Here is a 16682-nt window from a genome sequence, read left to right as displayed (position 1 = left end):
TGAAGCAGCGAGGAAGAGACTTGGACTCAGGAAGACAGGGTTCAAGCCCAGCTCCACGTGTGCCACGTGCCCTTGGGCAAGTCACTTCATCTCTCTGGGCCTCCACTTCCTTATCTGGGGTTGGAGGAGTCTGGGAGGTGAGCAGTGTCCAGCAGACTTCTTATCACTGCCTCCCCAGGGAGTGCGGTCATGGAGTAGGGCTCCCTTGCTGGTCCAGCCCACATTTTCTGCTCAGGGTGAATCTGGAGGAACTGACCACTCAAAGACTGTTGACATCAGATTAGAGGTCAGAGCATCTAACCCCTTCCTCACTGTAAAGATGAGTAAACTGAGATTCAGAGAGGAGCTGTGGCTTGTTCAAGGCCGTACAGTACCGAAGGCTTGGCAAGAAGCCGGGTCTTCAAACCCTAACAGTTTGTGCCCTGGCTTCCCCATCAGCACACTGAGCCTGGAGAGGGTGGCAGCAAGACTTTAGGGAGCCATAAGTATGCTGTGGGAACATCCAAAAGTGGGGTTGGGGGTGGAGGGGTGTCTCTGACATGCCCAGGGCCAGGCATCAGCAGCCCATGGATTACCCAGTGTCTGCACCTGCCAGGCCTCCCTCAAGGCTGCCATTGTCCCAGAGCTGGGGAGATGATGAGTAACAGGATTAGAGCTCATGGTGAGGGACAAGGGGACGGCCCTGGCATCCGGGACGAGGCAAGAGGGGCCCTCCCGCCTCTGTGGCATGGGCCTGGGCCAGGCTGGGACAGGGTGTACCTGCCAGGGCCCCATGGCTAGGGCAGCACTGACCTGATCAGGCCTCTGGCTACACCACACCACCCACAGACACATGTATGTGCCCAGACACAGACCCACTCACAAAGACACCCCCAATCTTCCACATCCAGAGCCTCATCCCAGGGAGACAGACATTCTGATACACACACACACACACACACACACCCCCAGACATATGGACACACGTAGCCACCATCCCCATAATTTCCAGGGCTGGGGCACCAGCTGATCATAGGAGGCCCATGATACATTTTTCCCCAAAGTTATACATTTTTTTTTGAGACAGAGTCTTGCTCTGTCACTCAGGCTGGAGTGCAGTGGTGCCATCTTGGCTCACGGCAGCCTCCGCCTCCCGGGTTCAAGTGATTCTCCTGTCTCAGCCTCCCGAGTAGCTGGGATTACATGCACGCACCACCAAGTCTGGCTAATTTTTGGATTTTTAGTAGAGACAGGGTTTCATCATGTTGGCCAGGATGGTCTCGATCTCCTAACCTCCTGATTTGCCCGCCTCAGCCTCCCAAAATGCTGGGATTACAGGCTTGAGCCACTGCGCCCAGCCTAGATCTTTTTAAAAGACATTCTAGCAAGGGACACTGATTTGCGGGCTTAGAAGTCCTTTGCGGGAACTCGCGGTGCGCATGCGCGGGGCTGGTGGGTGCGTGCACACCTCCGGGTTGCCCCGACGTGACCCAAGGCAGAGGTGTCATGGCTGTACCCCTGTGGCCTGCTGCCCACCTCCTCTTCGACGTGGATGGCCTGCTTCTGGATACTGAACGACTCCGGGGGTGTTTCAAGACATATGTGATCGCTATGAAAAGGAATACACCTGGGATGTGAAGTCCCTGGTCATGGGTAGGAAGGTGTTGGAGGTGGCACAGGTGGTCATGGACGTCCTGCGGCTCCTGGTGTCCAAGAAGGAGCTGCTGGAAGAAAGCCAAGCCAGGCCGAGGGACGTGTTCCCCACCGTGGCGCTCATGCCAGAGGCTGAGAAACTCATCCTCCACCTGCGGAAACACAACATCCCCTTTGCCTTGGCCACCAACTCAGAGTCCGCATCCTTCGAGTTAAAGACAAGCAGGCACAAGGAACTCTTCAGCCTGTTCCATCACATTGTGCTGGGAGACGACTCGAAGTGAAGAGCTGCAAGCCCGACCCTGCCATATTCCTGGTTTGTGCCAGGAGGTTCTCTCCACCTCCTCCTGTGGAGGAGTGCCTTGTCTTTGAAGATGCACACAAACCTCCACTCTTGGCCCTGCCTCTGCACAGACCCTCCCGCCAGGTCACCTTATCCACAGGCCATTCATACACTGATACATGCACTGGTTCAGAGCCACATGGTTACCTGTCCACACGCCAACACAGAAACACTTGTGCACATCTCTCTGACTCAAAAACCCACCTGTGACTAACATCTGTTGAACACTTCCTGTGCCTGTGTGCCAGGCACTGTGCTAAGCACCTTTTATGATTTCATTCATGTGATCCTCACAACTCTGCTGAGGTTGGTCTGAAGTTGGTACTGTCATCATTCTCATTTTACAGGTGAGGAAACGAAGGCTCAGATTGGTGATGTGACTTGCCCAGGACACGCAGCAAAGAGGAGGCAGAGGCAGGATTTGAACCCAGGCAAGCTGGCTTCACAGCCTGAATTCCAATCCCAGCTCTGCCTCCTGACTTGCCAGGTGGCCTAAGCCAGTCATTCCACCTCTCTGAGCCTCAATCTCATCAGTGCAATGGGGACAGTTCCCAGCCCTGTCAACTGCTGTGAGGATTAAAGAAGGTGGTGACACAGGGAAGGCTCCTGGGGTAACAGGTTCCAAGTGAATAGAGCCATCTTTAAGCTGCCAAGATTTTGCACATAGCTAAGGTAGGAAGAGCTTTGCCACTTGCTAAACTGTATGACCTTGGACAAGGGAGTTGGCCTCTCTGTGCCTCAATTTCCTCATCTGTAAGGTGGGGATGACACTTGCCCTCCACCCATAGAGTTACTGTGTAGATTAAGTGAGATGGTGTAAGTAAAGCCCTGGGCATGGCACTGAACAGGTACTCAGTATGTGCTCAAGAACTCCCCCAAGCTGTGACCAGCTGCCCTCCAGATCCCAAGCTGGTCTTAGACCCCAAAGCCCACCAAAGGGAAAGAATAGCCACACACAGATTTGTTACTTAAAAAAATAAAGAGATCGAAGCATCAGATATTTGTAAGAGCCTTTCTCTTATTTATTGGCAAGGCTCCAGCCCGGACCTGATCCATTCACTCCTTGTAAAAGGAAGCAGCCACAAGTGGTAAGGGGCCAGGCCCACCTGGCTCCAATCAGGGGGGCTCCTCCATGGGGTGCAGGCGGTTGGCAGTAAGCAGGCAGCTGGCAGGGTAGTCCTGCCATGGTCAGCCAAGCTTCAAATCCAGCATCAGAGCATTCTGGCAAAAGGCAAAGGGGTAGGGGAGCAATGACCAGGGACCACCTAGGCCTAGGGATGGAATGGAACTGGGCCCCTTGCCAGGACATGGAAACCAGTGTGGCATTTAAGCAAAGGTTGCAGTAGACATGCCTTGTGACCCTGGGGAGGTCTCTTCACCTCTCTTACCCTCAATTTTCTCAACTGTTAAGTGAGGACAAGCACCCCCACCTCCCAGAGCAGAGAGATCAGAGAAGAAAAATGTACATTTACCACTTCAAGCTCAAAGGCTGGCATGCAATACAAAGCTAATATTTATTGAGTACTTACTATGTGCCTTTAGGTAAATGATCTCAATGAAGCATAACAGCTCTATGAGGACAATATCTGTATTATCATCTCCTTTTTAAGCACCAGAAAATGGAGACACAGAGAGAGATGAAGTAATTGGCCCAAGATGGCAGAACAAGAAAGTAGCAGAGTCCAAATATCCTTCTATGGAATCCCTGGTCAAGGAGGGTTCTAGGTTTTGAGGAGCAGGATTACAATGATGGCCTCCTGCCCTCCCAGGCTCTACCCCTTCCAGTTTGAGAGAGGTAGGCTCTTGCTCATCACTCATTGGCTGACAGTGTTGATTGACATGACCTTCCCCAACCCCTCCTCTCACCTCCACTACATCCAGCTCAGCCAGGTTGTAATTCATGGCCAGAAAGTCTGGGAGTGGAAGCCCCACTTGGAGCACATCTGAGAAATAGAGTAAGAGTCATATCAGTCTGACCGCTGTGCAGTTGATTAAAGAGTGGCAGCCTGGGGTAGGGATAGTGGGAAGTAGTGCAGTGATTGATTCATGATGCCTGCCAGCTGTACAGGCAAAGAGCTAATAAGCCTGATTTGCCATGTATTTACATCCCAGGTCAAGATGTAGGGTTATGATATGGGGCCGCGTCAGAGCCCAAATTGTGGGAGAGGCATTTATTTGTCTTCAGACAGGTGACATTAAGACTACATTCACTTCAAAGATTCAGCAATTATCGTCCACCCCCTTTTAGCTTCCCCCATCTGGAGCCAGTGATAGGGCTTTGAGACCACCCAGGTGGCATCCCTTCTTGCTTAAAGTGCTTCTTGGCACCATGGTCCAAAGCCTTTTGGAGCCCTCACCATTGACAACTGGGATGTAGGCTTCTTCGAGATAGTCGGTGATGAAGCCAGTTAATTCCTTCTCCTGGAGAGAGGAAGAAAGAGAAAACATCCACATTCCATTCAGTCCAATACCATTCGACAGATCTTTTCGGTCCTCTCTGGCTAGGCCTGGGGACCACAGAAGTGAATATTAGACACCAAATGGTCTCTCCAGCTGGCATCAAAACTGGGCCTGGCCTTGGCTCTGTTTGGACGGTAGACCCATGCCCATCACCTCTGCTTACTACTATGACATGTGGGGCTTTGGGCCATGGTGCAGGAAGAGGAAAACTCCAGAGACAAGAAGTGGCTTTGTGGACCCCACTCCTGATCCTATAGAAACTCAGTAGCTTTGATGAGTCACTCACTTACTACCTCTCTATAGCTGAGTTTCCCCATCTTTGAAAGTGAACTGTAATCACACCTGCTCCCAGGTGAGGGTTTCCATGAGGATTAAAAGAGGTTGGATAAAGCATACCATCGCAGAGTAAGTGATGGTGGTGTTGGCACCTATTGGCGTCAGGTTCTGTGTTGGGCCCTGAGGCTACAGAGACTAATAAAATAACAGCTTGGCCAACCAAGGCCAACCTAGGTTCCCACTGTTCATGACAATGTTTTTAAAACCAATCCAGGGAGATGTCCAGATTCTATCCAGAAAAGGAAACAGGGATTCAGAGAGGCTAAGGGACTTTCCTGAGCTCACATGGCAAGTCAGGTGCACCAGGCCTCACAGTGGCCTTGCTCTGTTCATCTGCCTCCATTTCCAGGCCTCGGCCCTGCAGTTCCAAGGGAGAATAGGCCCAGTCTTGTCCTCATGCTGGACCAGGCAAGAGCACTTGGGACACTTACGTTGAAGTTGCCAACCGATGAGGACTTCCGGGACAAGCTCAGTAATCTGTAGGGGAGTGGGGAAGCAAGCCAGGTGGGGAGGGGAACGAACCATCAGAGCCAGTGGCCCTGGCCCTGGAGAAGGGGGTCCCAAGCACCCCAATGCCTCCCTGATGCAGGAGCTCCCTCTACAGTCTTCAGACCAGGTGCTCCTGAGTCTGCTTGCCTGCTGCCTGTGATGGGACACTCACCACCTTTCATGACAGCACATGATTTCTCAAAGCTCAAACCAGTAGACTGGTCCTGACTCTTCCCTCTGGGACCCCCATTTGTGTCTATTGCTCCTGCCCAAGGCCAGCTATGCAGAGGTTTACAGCCCAACTGGGCAGTCTCAGGTCCTTGCAGGACACAGAGCAGGAGCTCCTTCCCCCGACCCCCTCCCCTGCACAACCTCCAGGAGGCACTAACATATGTTGGCACCAGAACAGGCCATGTGATGACCACCTGGTGGCTCTGTCCTTCTGTTCTGTATTCCAGTAATACGTCCTCCATTTTCCACTCTGATTCCAAGTCATTCATATGGACTGAACCCAAAGTCCCTCGGGTGAGTCTATGACCCAGGCCTGGCCAATCAGAGCATATTCCATCTCTCAGTCAAGTGACTGGCTTAGAGTTGGTCATGTGACCCAAACTACATCCAAGCCTTGGTAATTTTGTCAGAACCACTGGACAAGAGGCTTCGCTTGCCAGGGTCACTCTGCCACCTTGAGGGCAGAAGTGCCTGAGAATTTACCCAACAAAGTGGGTAGCAAAGTCAACAGGAAGAGGGAGATAGATTCTCGAGGAGTTTGTTTGTGTGCCTGGATCCAACCACACCTGAAGGCAGACCTACCCCTAAAGTTAGGGCAGGTGCGGTGGCTCATGCCTGTCATCCCAGCACTTTGGGAGGCCAAGGCGGGTGGATCATGAGGTCAGGAGATCGAGACCTTCCTGGCTAACATGGTGAAACCCTGTCTCTACTAAAAATACAAAAAATTAGCCAGGCGTGGTGGTGGACGCTTGTAGTCCCAGCTACTCTGAAGGCTGAGGCAGGAGAATGGCGTGAACCAGGAGGCAGAGCTTGCAGTGAGCCGAGATTGCACCACTGCACTCCAGCCTGGACGACACAGCGAGACTCCATCTCAAAAGAAAAAAAGAAAAAAGAAAGAACTACCCCTAAAGTTTTCAATTATATGAGCCAGGGATTCCCTTTGGGGCTTAAGCCAGTTAAAGTTGGAATTCTCTCTCTTGCAACTGAAAGAATCCTGACAGAATGACTCCTGAGGTGCTTCATTATTAAGGCAAGTACAAGAATTAATAGAGACTGAGTATTAAGCTAAGATGTTTGTAGTATCCTCCTCCCAAAGTGTAAGAATGAAATAGGATAATGAATATAATGTATGCAGCCAGTGCCTCCCATGTAGAGAGAGTTCCGTAAATAAATGTTAGCTGCTATTAGTATAAGGAAAGGCTTTGTGGAGGAGGTGGCATTTGAGCTGGACCCTGACTCTCAGGGGACATTGGAATGGCATGGGTAAAGGCTTATTAATGGAAAAGGGGACGTGATGACCAGATTCACTGTAAAAGAGCCTAGGGGAAGGGTGAGGGTAGAGGTGAAAGAACTGAGAAGGGCCTTGAGTACCAGGCTAAGATTTGAGAAAAGATTATGCAGACAATGGGGAGCCATTGAGGGTTCTAGAGCAGGAAGAGTAACTAGAGCAGCCTCGTAGTTGGGGGTGTGCTGGGTGGATCAGCTGGTAGTGTGGGGTGTGCTGCAGCGGAAGGCCAAATGTGAAGGTAACAGGGATGCCAGCATGGGGCAGCAGGGTCCTACCTGTCCAAAGAGGTGGCCATCTGCAGTCGGTTCTCACGCACTGAGTACTGGACTTTCAGATTGAAGTGCTGGCATGGTGGGGAGGAAGCAGGGAAAAGGCAGTGTGTTCCCCACCATCAGGGCTGGCAAAGCCAGAGATGATCACCCTCCCAGCACCACCACAACTGCCAAGACAAAGCAGGAGATCTTCTCTCTGCCCATCCTCAGGAACTGTACCCAGCCATCTCCCATAGCCCCAGCCCAGGGTTCTCATCCCTCCTTGTCCTGAGCCAGGGCAGCACCCCCCAAAATACCTGGCACTGTCAGTAGGTCCCTGCACACATCATACTATTGATCCAGGCCTTTGCATATGCTGGAAACTCTGCCTGGGGTGTCCTCTGTCCCCAGTCTCCCTGGTAAGACTCTTTGTCCCCAACCCTTCTCTGTCAAGCTCCTACTCAACCTTCAACACATAGCTCAGCTATCACCTCCTCTTGGAAGCCCTTTGTGATTTCCCCAAATTGGATTTGGGATCTCCCTAGGCACCCATAGTCCCTTCAGTGTACCCTTCACTGCCTTTGTAGTTGCTGAAGAATATTGCAGGGAGGAAAGAGAAAGGAAGGACTAAGCCACTGACCCTCCATTTGCTGGGCTTTCCAGCCATTCCAAGGTTTAATGGCAGAGTCAAGGATCAGACATAATCAAAATTAACTGAGAACCCTCTGATCCATGACTTGGCTATCAACTAAAAATCCCATCCTCCAGCCTTGAATATCCAAGAGCTTGGGAATAAATGGGGAAGGGAACGATTTCCCTCACCACTTCTAGGAGAAAGAGGGACATTGGAGCCTTGCCCCTCTGCCAAGCCGCAAACATCTCTAGGGTGCCGTGGAAGTGTAGCAGGCTCTTGCCTGTCTTCATAGTGACCTTGGGAGGCTTCTTTATCTTGATCTGGGTTGTCAAGGGCTTTGACTTGGGATAAGCTACAGACACCTACAGAAACCAGAACACTTCACTGAGGGCCAGTCCTTAGACTGTTGGCTTCAGTTGAAATAAGGGCTCCCTCAAGACATAGGTACTTTCTACCTTGGACACAGGAAGTACAATATGCAAAGGCCAGGATGTGTCTATCAGGAAATAAAAGAAACAAAAATACACAATCTGGCTATTCTCTAATGGACATAGAAAGTACAATGCAAAAAAGTAGAACTGTTTTCTATGTTGGACTCAAAAAGTACTTTATGAAGAAGAAAAGATGTTTCAACATTGGACAAGGAACATGTGGCGTGAAAAGCTGTCTCCCAAGTCCCACTGGAGGACAGACTGGAGGACAATAGGGCAGGACAGAGTGCAGTGGTGATGAGGAGGTGGGGCACTCACTTCAGGAATGAAGCCAGCCAGTGTCTCAGTGGTTTGTGGGGGCAGCTCACCAATCTACAAAATAAAAGTCAAGGTTAGGGTTGCTAGAGTCCTCCCTGGCCCATCCTAACAAACATCTCCACTGATGTAATAAGGTGTACCCTTTGAGGCTCCCTTCAACACAGTACTTACCACTCTGAATTTAACTAAATATTGTGCTTTCTTGGTAGCCCAGGTGATGACTTACACATTTCAATGCTCATAACTCTTAGCACAAGGTCAAATGCTGAGAAAATGTTGTTGGATGAAAACGCAGGAAGATAGATGGGAGAGTGGTAGATGTGATGGGTAAAGGGGATGGGTAGACCTATTTGGAGATGAATAGACAGATGAATGGGGAAATGGATAAACAGATAAGTGGGTAAATGGGTGGGAGGATATGAATGGATGGATGGGTAGGTGGAAATCTAGGGAAGAATACATGGATGGATGATGTGTGGACGGAAAGACGGGTAGTGGATGAATGAAAGGAATGGTGGATAGGAGGATGGGTGGATGGGAAGATGGTGGAGTAGAATGATAAATGGATGAGAAAATAGATGAATGGACTGCTGGGTGGGAGGATGGATGGGAAGGTACATGGATGAATGGTAAACAGATGGTTGGGAAGATGAATGGATAGATCAGTGGGGAAAGAATGGACAGGTGGGTGGATGGTTGGATAGATGGATGGCTGAATGAGTGGATGAGTAGGAGGATGGATAAGGGAAAGTTGGGCGGATGTAGTGGTGTCTGGGTGGTAAAAGGCAGGTACATACATTCATTCATTCAACAGTATCAGACTTTGTAGTAGGTGTTATGTGGATGATGTGACGGGATGGATGAATGCTAGTAGGAAGGATAGAACTTAGGGTGCGAATTCATGACAGCTAGAAAGATGAGAGGGTGGGTAAAGCTTGGATAAAAAGAAGGTGGATGGATGGCCAAGATATTAGAGATGCAGGTTGATAAACGGTTGGTTGTACAGACAGATGGATGTACAGATGAGTAGATGGTAGTTATATGGACAGAGGGATGGTGGGTAGTGAGATGAACTTCTGAGAGAAACTCAAATCAGTCCTGCATCTTCCACTCCTAGTGTCGCCCACAAGGCCAGGATAATTTTCGTAATAGAAAAACTAGGCAGGGACTGCATTGCAATGGACAGAGGCAGATGGGATGGGGAACTGGACAGCTCACCATGGTATCCTGGACGTTCACATGAAAGGACTTCTGCAGAAGGGCGAGCTCTGCGGAAAGGAGGGCGTCTGGGAGCAGCAGCTGCGACGAACCTTCGGCATGACCCTTGGGGAACACGAGGGCCTCCCCGGCATCAGCAAGCTTGATGGTTTTGCCCTTTTGCTGCTGCACCACAGGCTGTGGGGCAGCCGGAGGGAGACACTCAGCCTTGGCCAAGAGGGATGGTGGCCAGGAGTGTCTCAGTTCTCCGAGCAAATGGGGCTCCAGCCAAACCCAAAGTCAGCAAATCAATAAATGTTATTAATAGAACCACAACGGGCTACAAGTGGGCCAACCCTCCCAGTGTACGGGTGGGTAGACTGAGGCCTGGGAGGATAAGGGAGTCCATCACTAAACCACTGGCACTTTCTCCTAGCACTGCTTTGGTAGCCTCAGTTGCTCTGAGTGGTTGGGGCCTTCATTTATTCAGAACATGATTTCTGCCTTGTTCTCAAAAGAAAGAGGCAGGCGGAAGTTGACACGGAGCATGTAAGAACCCTGCTGGAGGAAGACTTCACAGGGAGGTGATGTCTTAGCATTTTACTTCGCATTCCTGGAAGATGCATCTCACCCCTTCGCCTGGAGCTCTGGAGATCTGGGTGAGGGCCCAATTCTGACACCAACTCACTGCAGAACCCTAGCCCAGTCCTACCTTCCCCCTAGGCCTCAGTGTTCCCATCTGTACAATGGCAGGGTGCAAGTGGGTGAGCCACTCACTAGGAGAAGCAAACAGCCTAGCGGGCAACATGAGTGTGAAGTCAGCAGCCTCAGAAGCCATCTAGGGCATGAAGGTTCACATTTAGAGCAGAAAGAGGGAGAGGCCCAGGGCCCACAAACACACTCATGGCATTGACCTCCAGGGCTTGAGGGGCCTCCCTCCCTCCACAGCCCTAGTCCAGCCACCTGTCCTGGCAGAAGCAGCACCCACTACCCAGACCAGTGAGCCTGAGACCCCAGCTCCCAGGTGGCCCCTGTCGCTTACACTGAAGTCCAGTTGGATGTAGCTGGCTGTGGTGGCCGGTGTGGACGTCAGGACATATTTGATGGTGCCCATCTGGCCCACGGGCATGGGGTCTGTGTGAAAAGGAGGTTCCACTAAAAGAGGCACCAACCCCAGGTACAGCCCAGAGAAGCTGGCACCAGCCAGCTGCTACCTACGCCTGTCCCTCCATGTGACTCAAGGCAAATTGCTTAGCACCTCTGGGCCTCTGTAACTTCATCTGTAGAATGGAGGCCATGGTGTCTGGCCTGGAAAATCACATCACTCAGCCAGCACAGAGCTTGAGAGCTCACCAAGGGCCGTCACTGCTTGGACCTTGCAACAGACTGGCATGGTCAGGATTATCAGCTCTGTTTCACAGCTGAGCAAACTGAGGCTGAGAAGAGTGAAGTGACTTTTCCCAGTCCACACTGCTGGGGACATGAATGAGTTTTCTTCAGTCCCAGTCACGGAGGTTTCCTCTCTCCCTCATTGGGACCCCAAAATGATGGAGGCAGTATATCCCCTCAGCAAAGGCAATTCAGGCATTACCACCAGCGGGATTACTATATAGGCACGAGGCTTGTGGATGAGCAGAGAAGGGCTGCTGTCTCTAGAGTCTTGTGGGGCTTGGGATGCAATATTGGATAAGGAGATGAGAGAAAAGAGCCCAGATTCCCTGGGGACTTCAGGCTTCCCATTGGGACAGTGGGGGGTTGAACATCATGACCTCAAGCCTCCTCTAGTCCCAAGCCTGGGCTGCAAGCAGGCACTCGGATGGGGAATGGGACAGCAAAGCCATCTGTCCTGATGTCCCTAGGTAGGGGCAAAGTGTGAGCAGGGCTACACTCACCACTGAGGTTGGTCCACTTCTTGTTCACATACACCAGGACCTCATCGATGGCAGGACACATCTGGAAGCAGAGAAGGTACTGGGCTGAGAGGGTCCCTGCATGGAGAGCCTCCACACAGCTGAATGGTACTCCATGGGGCATCCCAAGAGCCCCATGAGATAGGGGCCGGTGAGGAAACTGAGGTCCCAAGTCCCACAGAAAGTCAATGGCAGAGCCCAGACTAGAGTGCAGATCTGTTGACCAAATCAAAGTCTGCAAAAATTAGCAGGGACTCTTTCCCTGGGACTGGACATCAAAGCAGGGTTGGCAACCTGTGCATGCAGGCTGTCATTTTCTCCTCCCCTGTTCATGGCAGACATCACTACATGACTGTGGCACTTTCTTCCACTGAGCCAGCCACAGTCTCAGAACACTTCCCAGCCACTATCAGCCAATCAGGGTCAGCACCCAACACGAAATGCATTTGCCAACCCTTGCCTAGGCAGTCCCAGCAACGAGGGGTGGTGGCTTTCTCTGGGCCACTCACCAGCCCAGGGAGGACCTTGTGCAGTGTGCTGTCTAGGAACTTGTTGACCACCTTGGGCAGCATGCTAGATGGACACAGGCAACAAGGATAGGTGAGCAGGTGCATCAGGGCAGGAGTTTAGGCACAGGATATGAAGGGGCATGGTTAAGGAGGCTCCACGGCTCAGGAAGTGATATACCGGGGGGTATAGCAATACGGACCGGCCTTCCTCCCCAGCCACAGAGCCCCTCACTTGCTAGGCAGGTTGGTCTTCACATTGACCAGGATGACCTCACAGCCCTCACTCTTGAACACAGGGAGGCCAGTCTCCTCATCCCGCAGAAGCTGGTTGGTGGCTGTGATGTTCAGGGCCACAGTGATCTCCATGTTCCCTCCCATGAAGCTGGAGGACAGAGCACACAGGCACCATGGGCATCTCTGCCATGGTGTCCACCCTCCCTGCCTTCTCTTTGCTCACAATCTCAGCAGCTGAGAGGGGGAAAGGGTAGGAGACCACCCCTACAAGACAGGTCATACAACCAGCTTTTCTCCCTCCCTCTTTGTTTCGGTGAACCCCTACACATCCTTTAAATTATGCTTTGCTATCATTGCCTCCCCAAAACCTTTTCTGACCATCCCCCACCACTGCTCAATGCTTCTTCTGCCCTAGACCAGTCACTCAGTCTGTGATTGTGCTTAGGTTTGGTTCCTGACAAAGGTAGGGACCAAGTCTACATTATCCCAGATTATAACACTCAGATGGTACGCAGTAGGCACTCAATAAATGTGCATGTAAGGATGAGACAGGAAGGCTGTTCTCCTCCCCTCTGCCCCTCCCCTCCACACTCACCTCTTGCCAGTGATGGTCATGCCTGTGGACACACATTGGAAGATGCCCACTCCAGGTACAAAGTTCAGTGTGATGATGGGCAGCTGGACATCCTTCACCTTCAAACTGGGAGGGACGGGCAGCCACACCAATAATATCTGAGCAGGCAAAACCCAGGACCTCCACCCACTTCTCCACCACTTTACTGGGAGGCCTTTCCATAACCCCAGCCCCCCATCCCATGTCACAGGGGTAAGCCTGCCTCATGGGGCCATTATGAAATGCAAACAAAAGGCTGGACACGAGTCAATTTGTATATAGAAAGCGCTCATTATAGGGAGGTGGGACACATGGCTGACTCTGTGTGACCTTGGGCTGTGTCATTTCCTTATGTGGGCCTCAATTTCCCCATCAACAAAATGGGAGGTTTGCTTAGATCAGGGCTTCTCAAAAGTGGCACTATCCACATTTTGGGCAGGATAATTCTTTGTCATGAGGCTGATTTGTTCATTATTGGATATCTAACAGCATCTCTGACCTCAGCACACTAAATGCCAGTAGCATTCCCCCAGTCCCCACAACTTGTGACAACCAAAAATGTCTCTGGACATTGCCAAATGTCCTATTGGAGGCAAAATCACCCCTGGTTGAGAACCACCAGTTGAGATCCAGGGTAACAAAATATGTGGCACGCATACCCCAATTTGCCCATCCTGAGCTCTTGGCAGACTTTGCTGGTTGATCACAGTCCTAGTTCCTGCTGAGTGCAGAGAGTGCCTCAGAGCCCTCCCAAGTGCATCGTTTCAGGCAGCCCCTACTGATCAGTCCCATGTGGCACTGGCAGAGGAACCAATTTCCTCTTGTCATTAGATGATGGTTGACACCTTTCCAGCTCTACCATTTGAGGACGTTTTCATTTAATTTCACGTACATTCAGTGAGCTCATGTTGCATGCAGAGCTGACATTTGACTTTCCAACCTCATTTCCTCCTCAAAATTACCCTGCTCACTACAGGGCAGAAATTTTCCCCAGTGAATGACTGAGGAGGTCCAGGCACAGGCAGAAGCAGTGACCTACCCAAGGCCACACAGCAAGACAGCACAAGGCAGGGAAGAGACCCCACGTCCCTCACCAGCTCCATGACCTGGCCTCCTGAGATCTTGGGCACAGCACTCCCCGCCACCCTCTGCCCTCACCACCACCCTCCAGCTCCCCTCACCCCAACTTACTTGGTGATGCCCTTGATAGGCTTCATCCCTGGCTGTTTCCTGCCTGCCTCAGCTGCCATCTTCTCCAGGATATGACTCTCATCCACGGTGTTCTGGACCTCTGGAGTGGAGACACTTAGTTGGAGAGATTATCCCTGGGCCAATCTCTCAGGCATCCCAGGCCACTCACAGTCACTGTGCCCCACCCTGGGCTGCACGATGGCAGAAACCCAGAGATGAGTCCCACAGTGCCCCAGCCTAATGGGGGAAGATGGAGTCCCCAGCAATGGCAGTGACAAGCTGTAGGAGCCACACGAGCGTTTAGGCAGGAAGAGAAGAGCTGGGGAAGGCTTCCAGGAGGAAGTGACACATCAGTTCGTCCTTGAAGGGGGAATAGTAATTTTCAGCAGGAAGCAAAGGGATAAAAGGTATCAGTCTGGGCAGAGGGCACAGCAAAGTGCAGAGGTGGTTGGGAGAGAAGATGGCACAGTGAGAGGAAGAGGACAGATTCAGCATGGCTGGAGGGTGAGGACAGACATGACAGAGAAACTGGAGCAGTTTGTAGCGGGCATGAAGTGAAGCTCTTGAACCCTAGGGTACTGATTTTGTCCTGTGGACCAGCCACTCCCAGGCCTAGGTGATTAGGGGACTCCTCCGGGGACTTGAATGCAGATTTTGGGCCTGAAGCAGAGAAATTCTGATTCCCCAAACCTAGAGGCCCCAACCCCAAGTAACACCCCACCAGAAACCCCTCCATTATGGCCACAGGCTAATTCCAGAGAGGGGGCAAACACTGAGTTGGTAGAACAGTCATTAGCCTTTTGTACCTGGATGGGACTCCCTTTCCCTTGTGCTAGTGGAGTGGCGGGTGGAGGTGGAAAGTACATTTTACTAAAGTCTCCTCCAAGAGATTTTAATCTCACATTTTATTCTGTCCTGCTAGGGACAGACTGGTCACCCTATTTTACATTTCTTTACATTTATTTCACCTTTACAGATGAACAAACAGCAACACAGAGAGGCCAAGTAAGTTGCCTGAGGTCACACAGCAAGTTGTTGCTGGGATTTGACCCTTGTCTGTCACTCCCACAGCCCACTTGTGGCTAAACACCCCTGCCATCAGGGCCAAGGAGAGACTCCAAAGGAGCAGGATTTCCAGCTCTGCCTCTAACTTGAAGAGGGAGCATGGGAAAATCACCCCATTTTCTCTGGTCCTTGGTTTCTCCCCTCTGTAAAGTGGGAGAATAATAATAACTCTTGCTTATAAGTTTACTTTGAGCTCACAGGATGCCCCAGGATGCGCAACCATGAGCAGCGACTACCTACCATCTACCCCAAGCACTGCCTCCCAGCCACACGCCCGGGCCCACAATCTCACCGTGGTTCATGATGTCCATGCCCAACCGCAGCAGGGCCCCAGGGTCAGCTTGCGTGCAGGTCAGCAGGCTGCAGAGTGCCAGGCACAGGATCCGCAGCATGGCGCCACCTGTCCTGAGGGGCCTGAATTGGATGCAGCCCACCAGACCAGACCCTGGCTCCCTTGGGGACCTCCTGTCTCTGAACAGATTGAGCCCCCTGGATGTTTCTGGGGTCCAAGAGGCTTTGGACTCCAGCCAGTTCAGCAAACATAAGCACTGCCCTCTCCCAAGGGATTGAGGAACCCCCAGATTAAACACAGGGCCTCTGGAGCCACACCCAGGTAGCTCATTTCCCTCTGTAAGCCTCAGTTTCCCCATGGGCATGATGTGTTCTGACCAGCCTGCAAGACGGGGTTAGAGGAAGGTTCAGCTGCAGTTTTTCATGGATTCAAGGGCAGCTCAGTGCTGGAGCCACAGAGAGAATTCCAGACCTTCCCTGAGCCCCACACTGTGTTGTGGGAGTGGGGAGTCCTGTGTTCCCACCTTGCTCCTACAACCAGTGCCCCACCCCGACCTCTTCCAGCTCAGCTCACTTCCATGTGGAACTCAGAAAGCTCAACTCAGAGCTCTGAAAGGCCCCTTGAGACATCACCTCACCAATAGAGAAACCGAGGCACAGACATTAGGTGTCATGGCCAGTGAACAGTGAACTGAGTAAGGACCTCCCACCGCAGACCTTTTCAGGTTTCCAGGAAAGTCCTACCCCAACCCTGGGCCCATAGAAATCTCTCCCTCTTACTTACCAAGACCTGAAACTCTCCCAACCAGGGACCAAGCGTATATTTCGGTTTTGAGCTTTGGCTGAAAAGAATGAAGGCAGGGCCCCTGGGAGCAGGGCCTGTTTCCATCCAGAGAGGTGAGGTACCGGCCAGACTCTCTTGCTCTCAGCGGGCTAAGTCACTGAGGGCTCCCCTAATGCACAAACTAAGATGGGCCCTTACCATGGGCCTCCCTTCCCAGTCTGAGCCGATGCCTGCATTCATTCACTCATTCACTCATTCACTCATTCATTCATTCGGCTCACATCTATTGAGTGTCTTCTATGTGCCAAGCAGACCCGGCTTGTCTTTTTTGTCTCTGTGGCAGAGACAGCCCTGCTCCTCCTAAATCCTAAAGTCTGGCGGGGAATGAGAAGCAATAGCGTGGGATGTGGGATAAAGGGGTCAGGAACAGACTCTCTGCGGAGGAGACATTTAGGCTGAGACCTGAGGGATGAAA

The 16682-nt window shown here is 51.7% G+C and overlaps 1 protein-coding gene and 1 pseudogene across 1 annotated transcript; one reads left to right on the top strand and one right to left on the bottom strand.

Annotated features, from left to right (window-relative positions):
• Positions 1-1485: 1485 nt before the first annotated feature.
• On the top strand, positions 1486-2185 carry LOC117068309 (annotated as a pseudogene).
• An 875-nt stretch (positions 2186-3060) lies between these two features.
• Positions 3061-15524, bottom strand: BPIFB6 (BPI fold containing family B member 6). Its single transcript, XM_033185353.1, has 16 exons — positions 15425-15524; positions 14068-14167; positions 13536-13846; positions 12859-12963; positions 12262-12411; positions 12030-12093; positions 11503-11563; positions 10653-10744; positions 9632-9808; positions 8414-8467; positions 7853-8026; positions 7055-7122; positions 5203-5248; positions 4333-4396; positions 3842-3918; positions 3061-3196 (listed from the first exon to the last, which is right to left on the bottom strand). The coding sequence occupies exons 3-16, from the start codon at positions 13547-13549 to the stop codon at positions 3164-3166; spliced, it is 1179 nt and encodes a 392-aa protein (XP_033041244.1). The 5' UTR covers positions 13550-13846; positions 14068-14167; positions 15425-15524; the 3' UTR covers positions 3061-3163.
• Positions 15525-16682: the final 1158 nt, after the last annotated feature.

This window comes from Trachypithecus francoisi, unplaced genomic scaffold (genome assembly GCF_009764315.1).
Source record: "Trachypithecus francoisi isolate TF-2019V2 unplaced genomic scaffold, Tfra_2.0 Lachesis_group21, whole genome shotgun sequence".
NCBI lineage: Eukaryota > Metazoa > Chordata > Mammalia > Primates > Cercopithecidae > Trachypithecus > Trachypithecus francoisi.
Note: the sequence above shows the minus strand (reverse complement) of the source record. Positions and strands in the feature narration are given on the sequence as shown.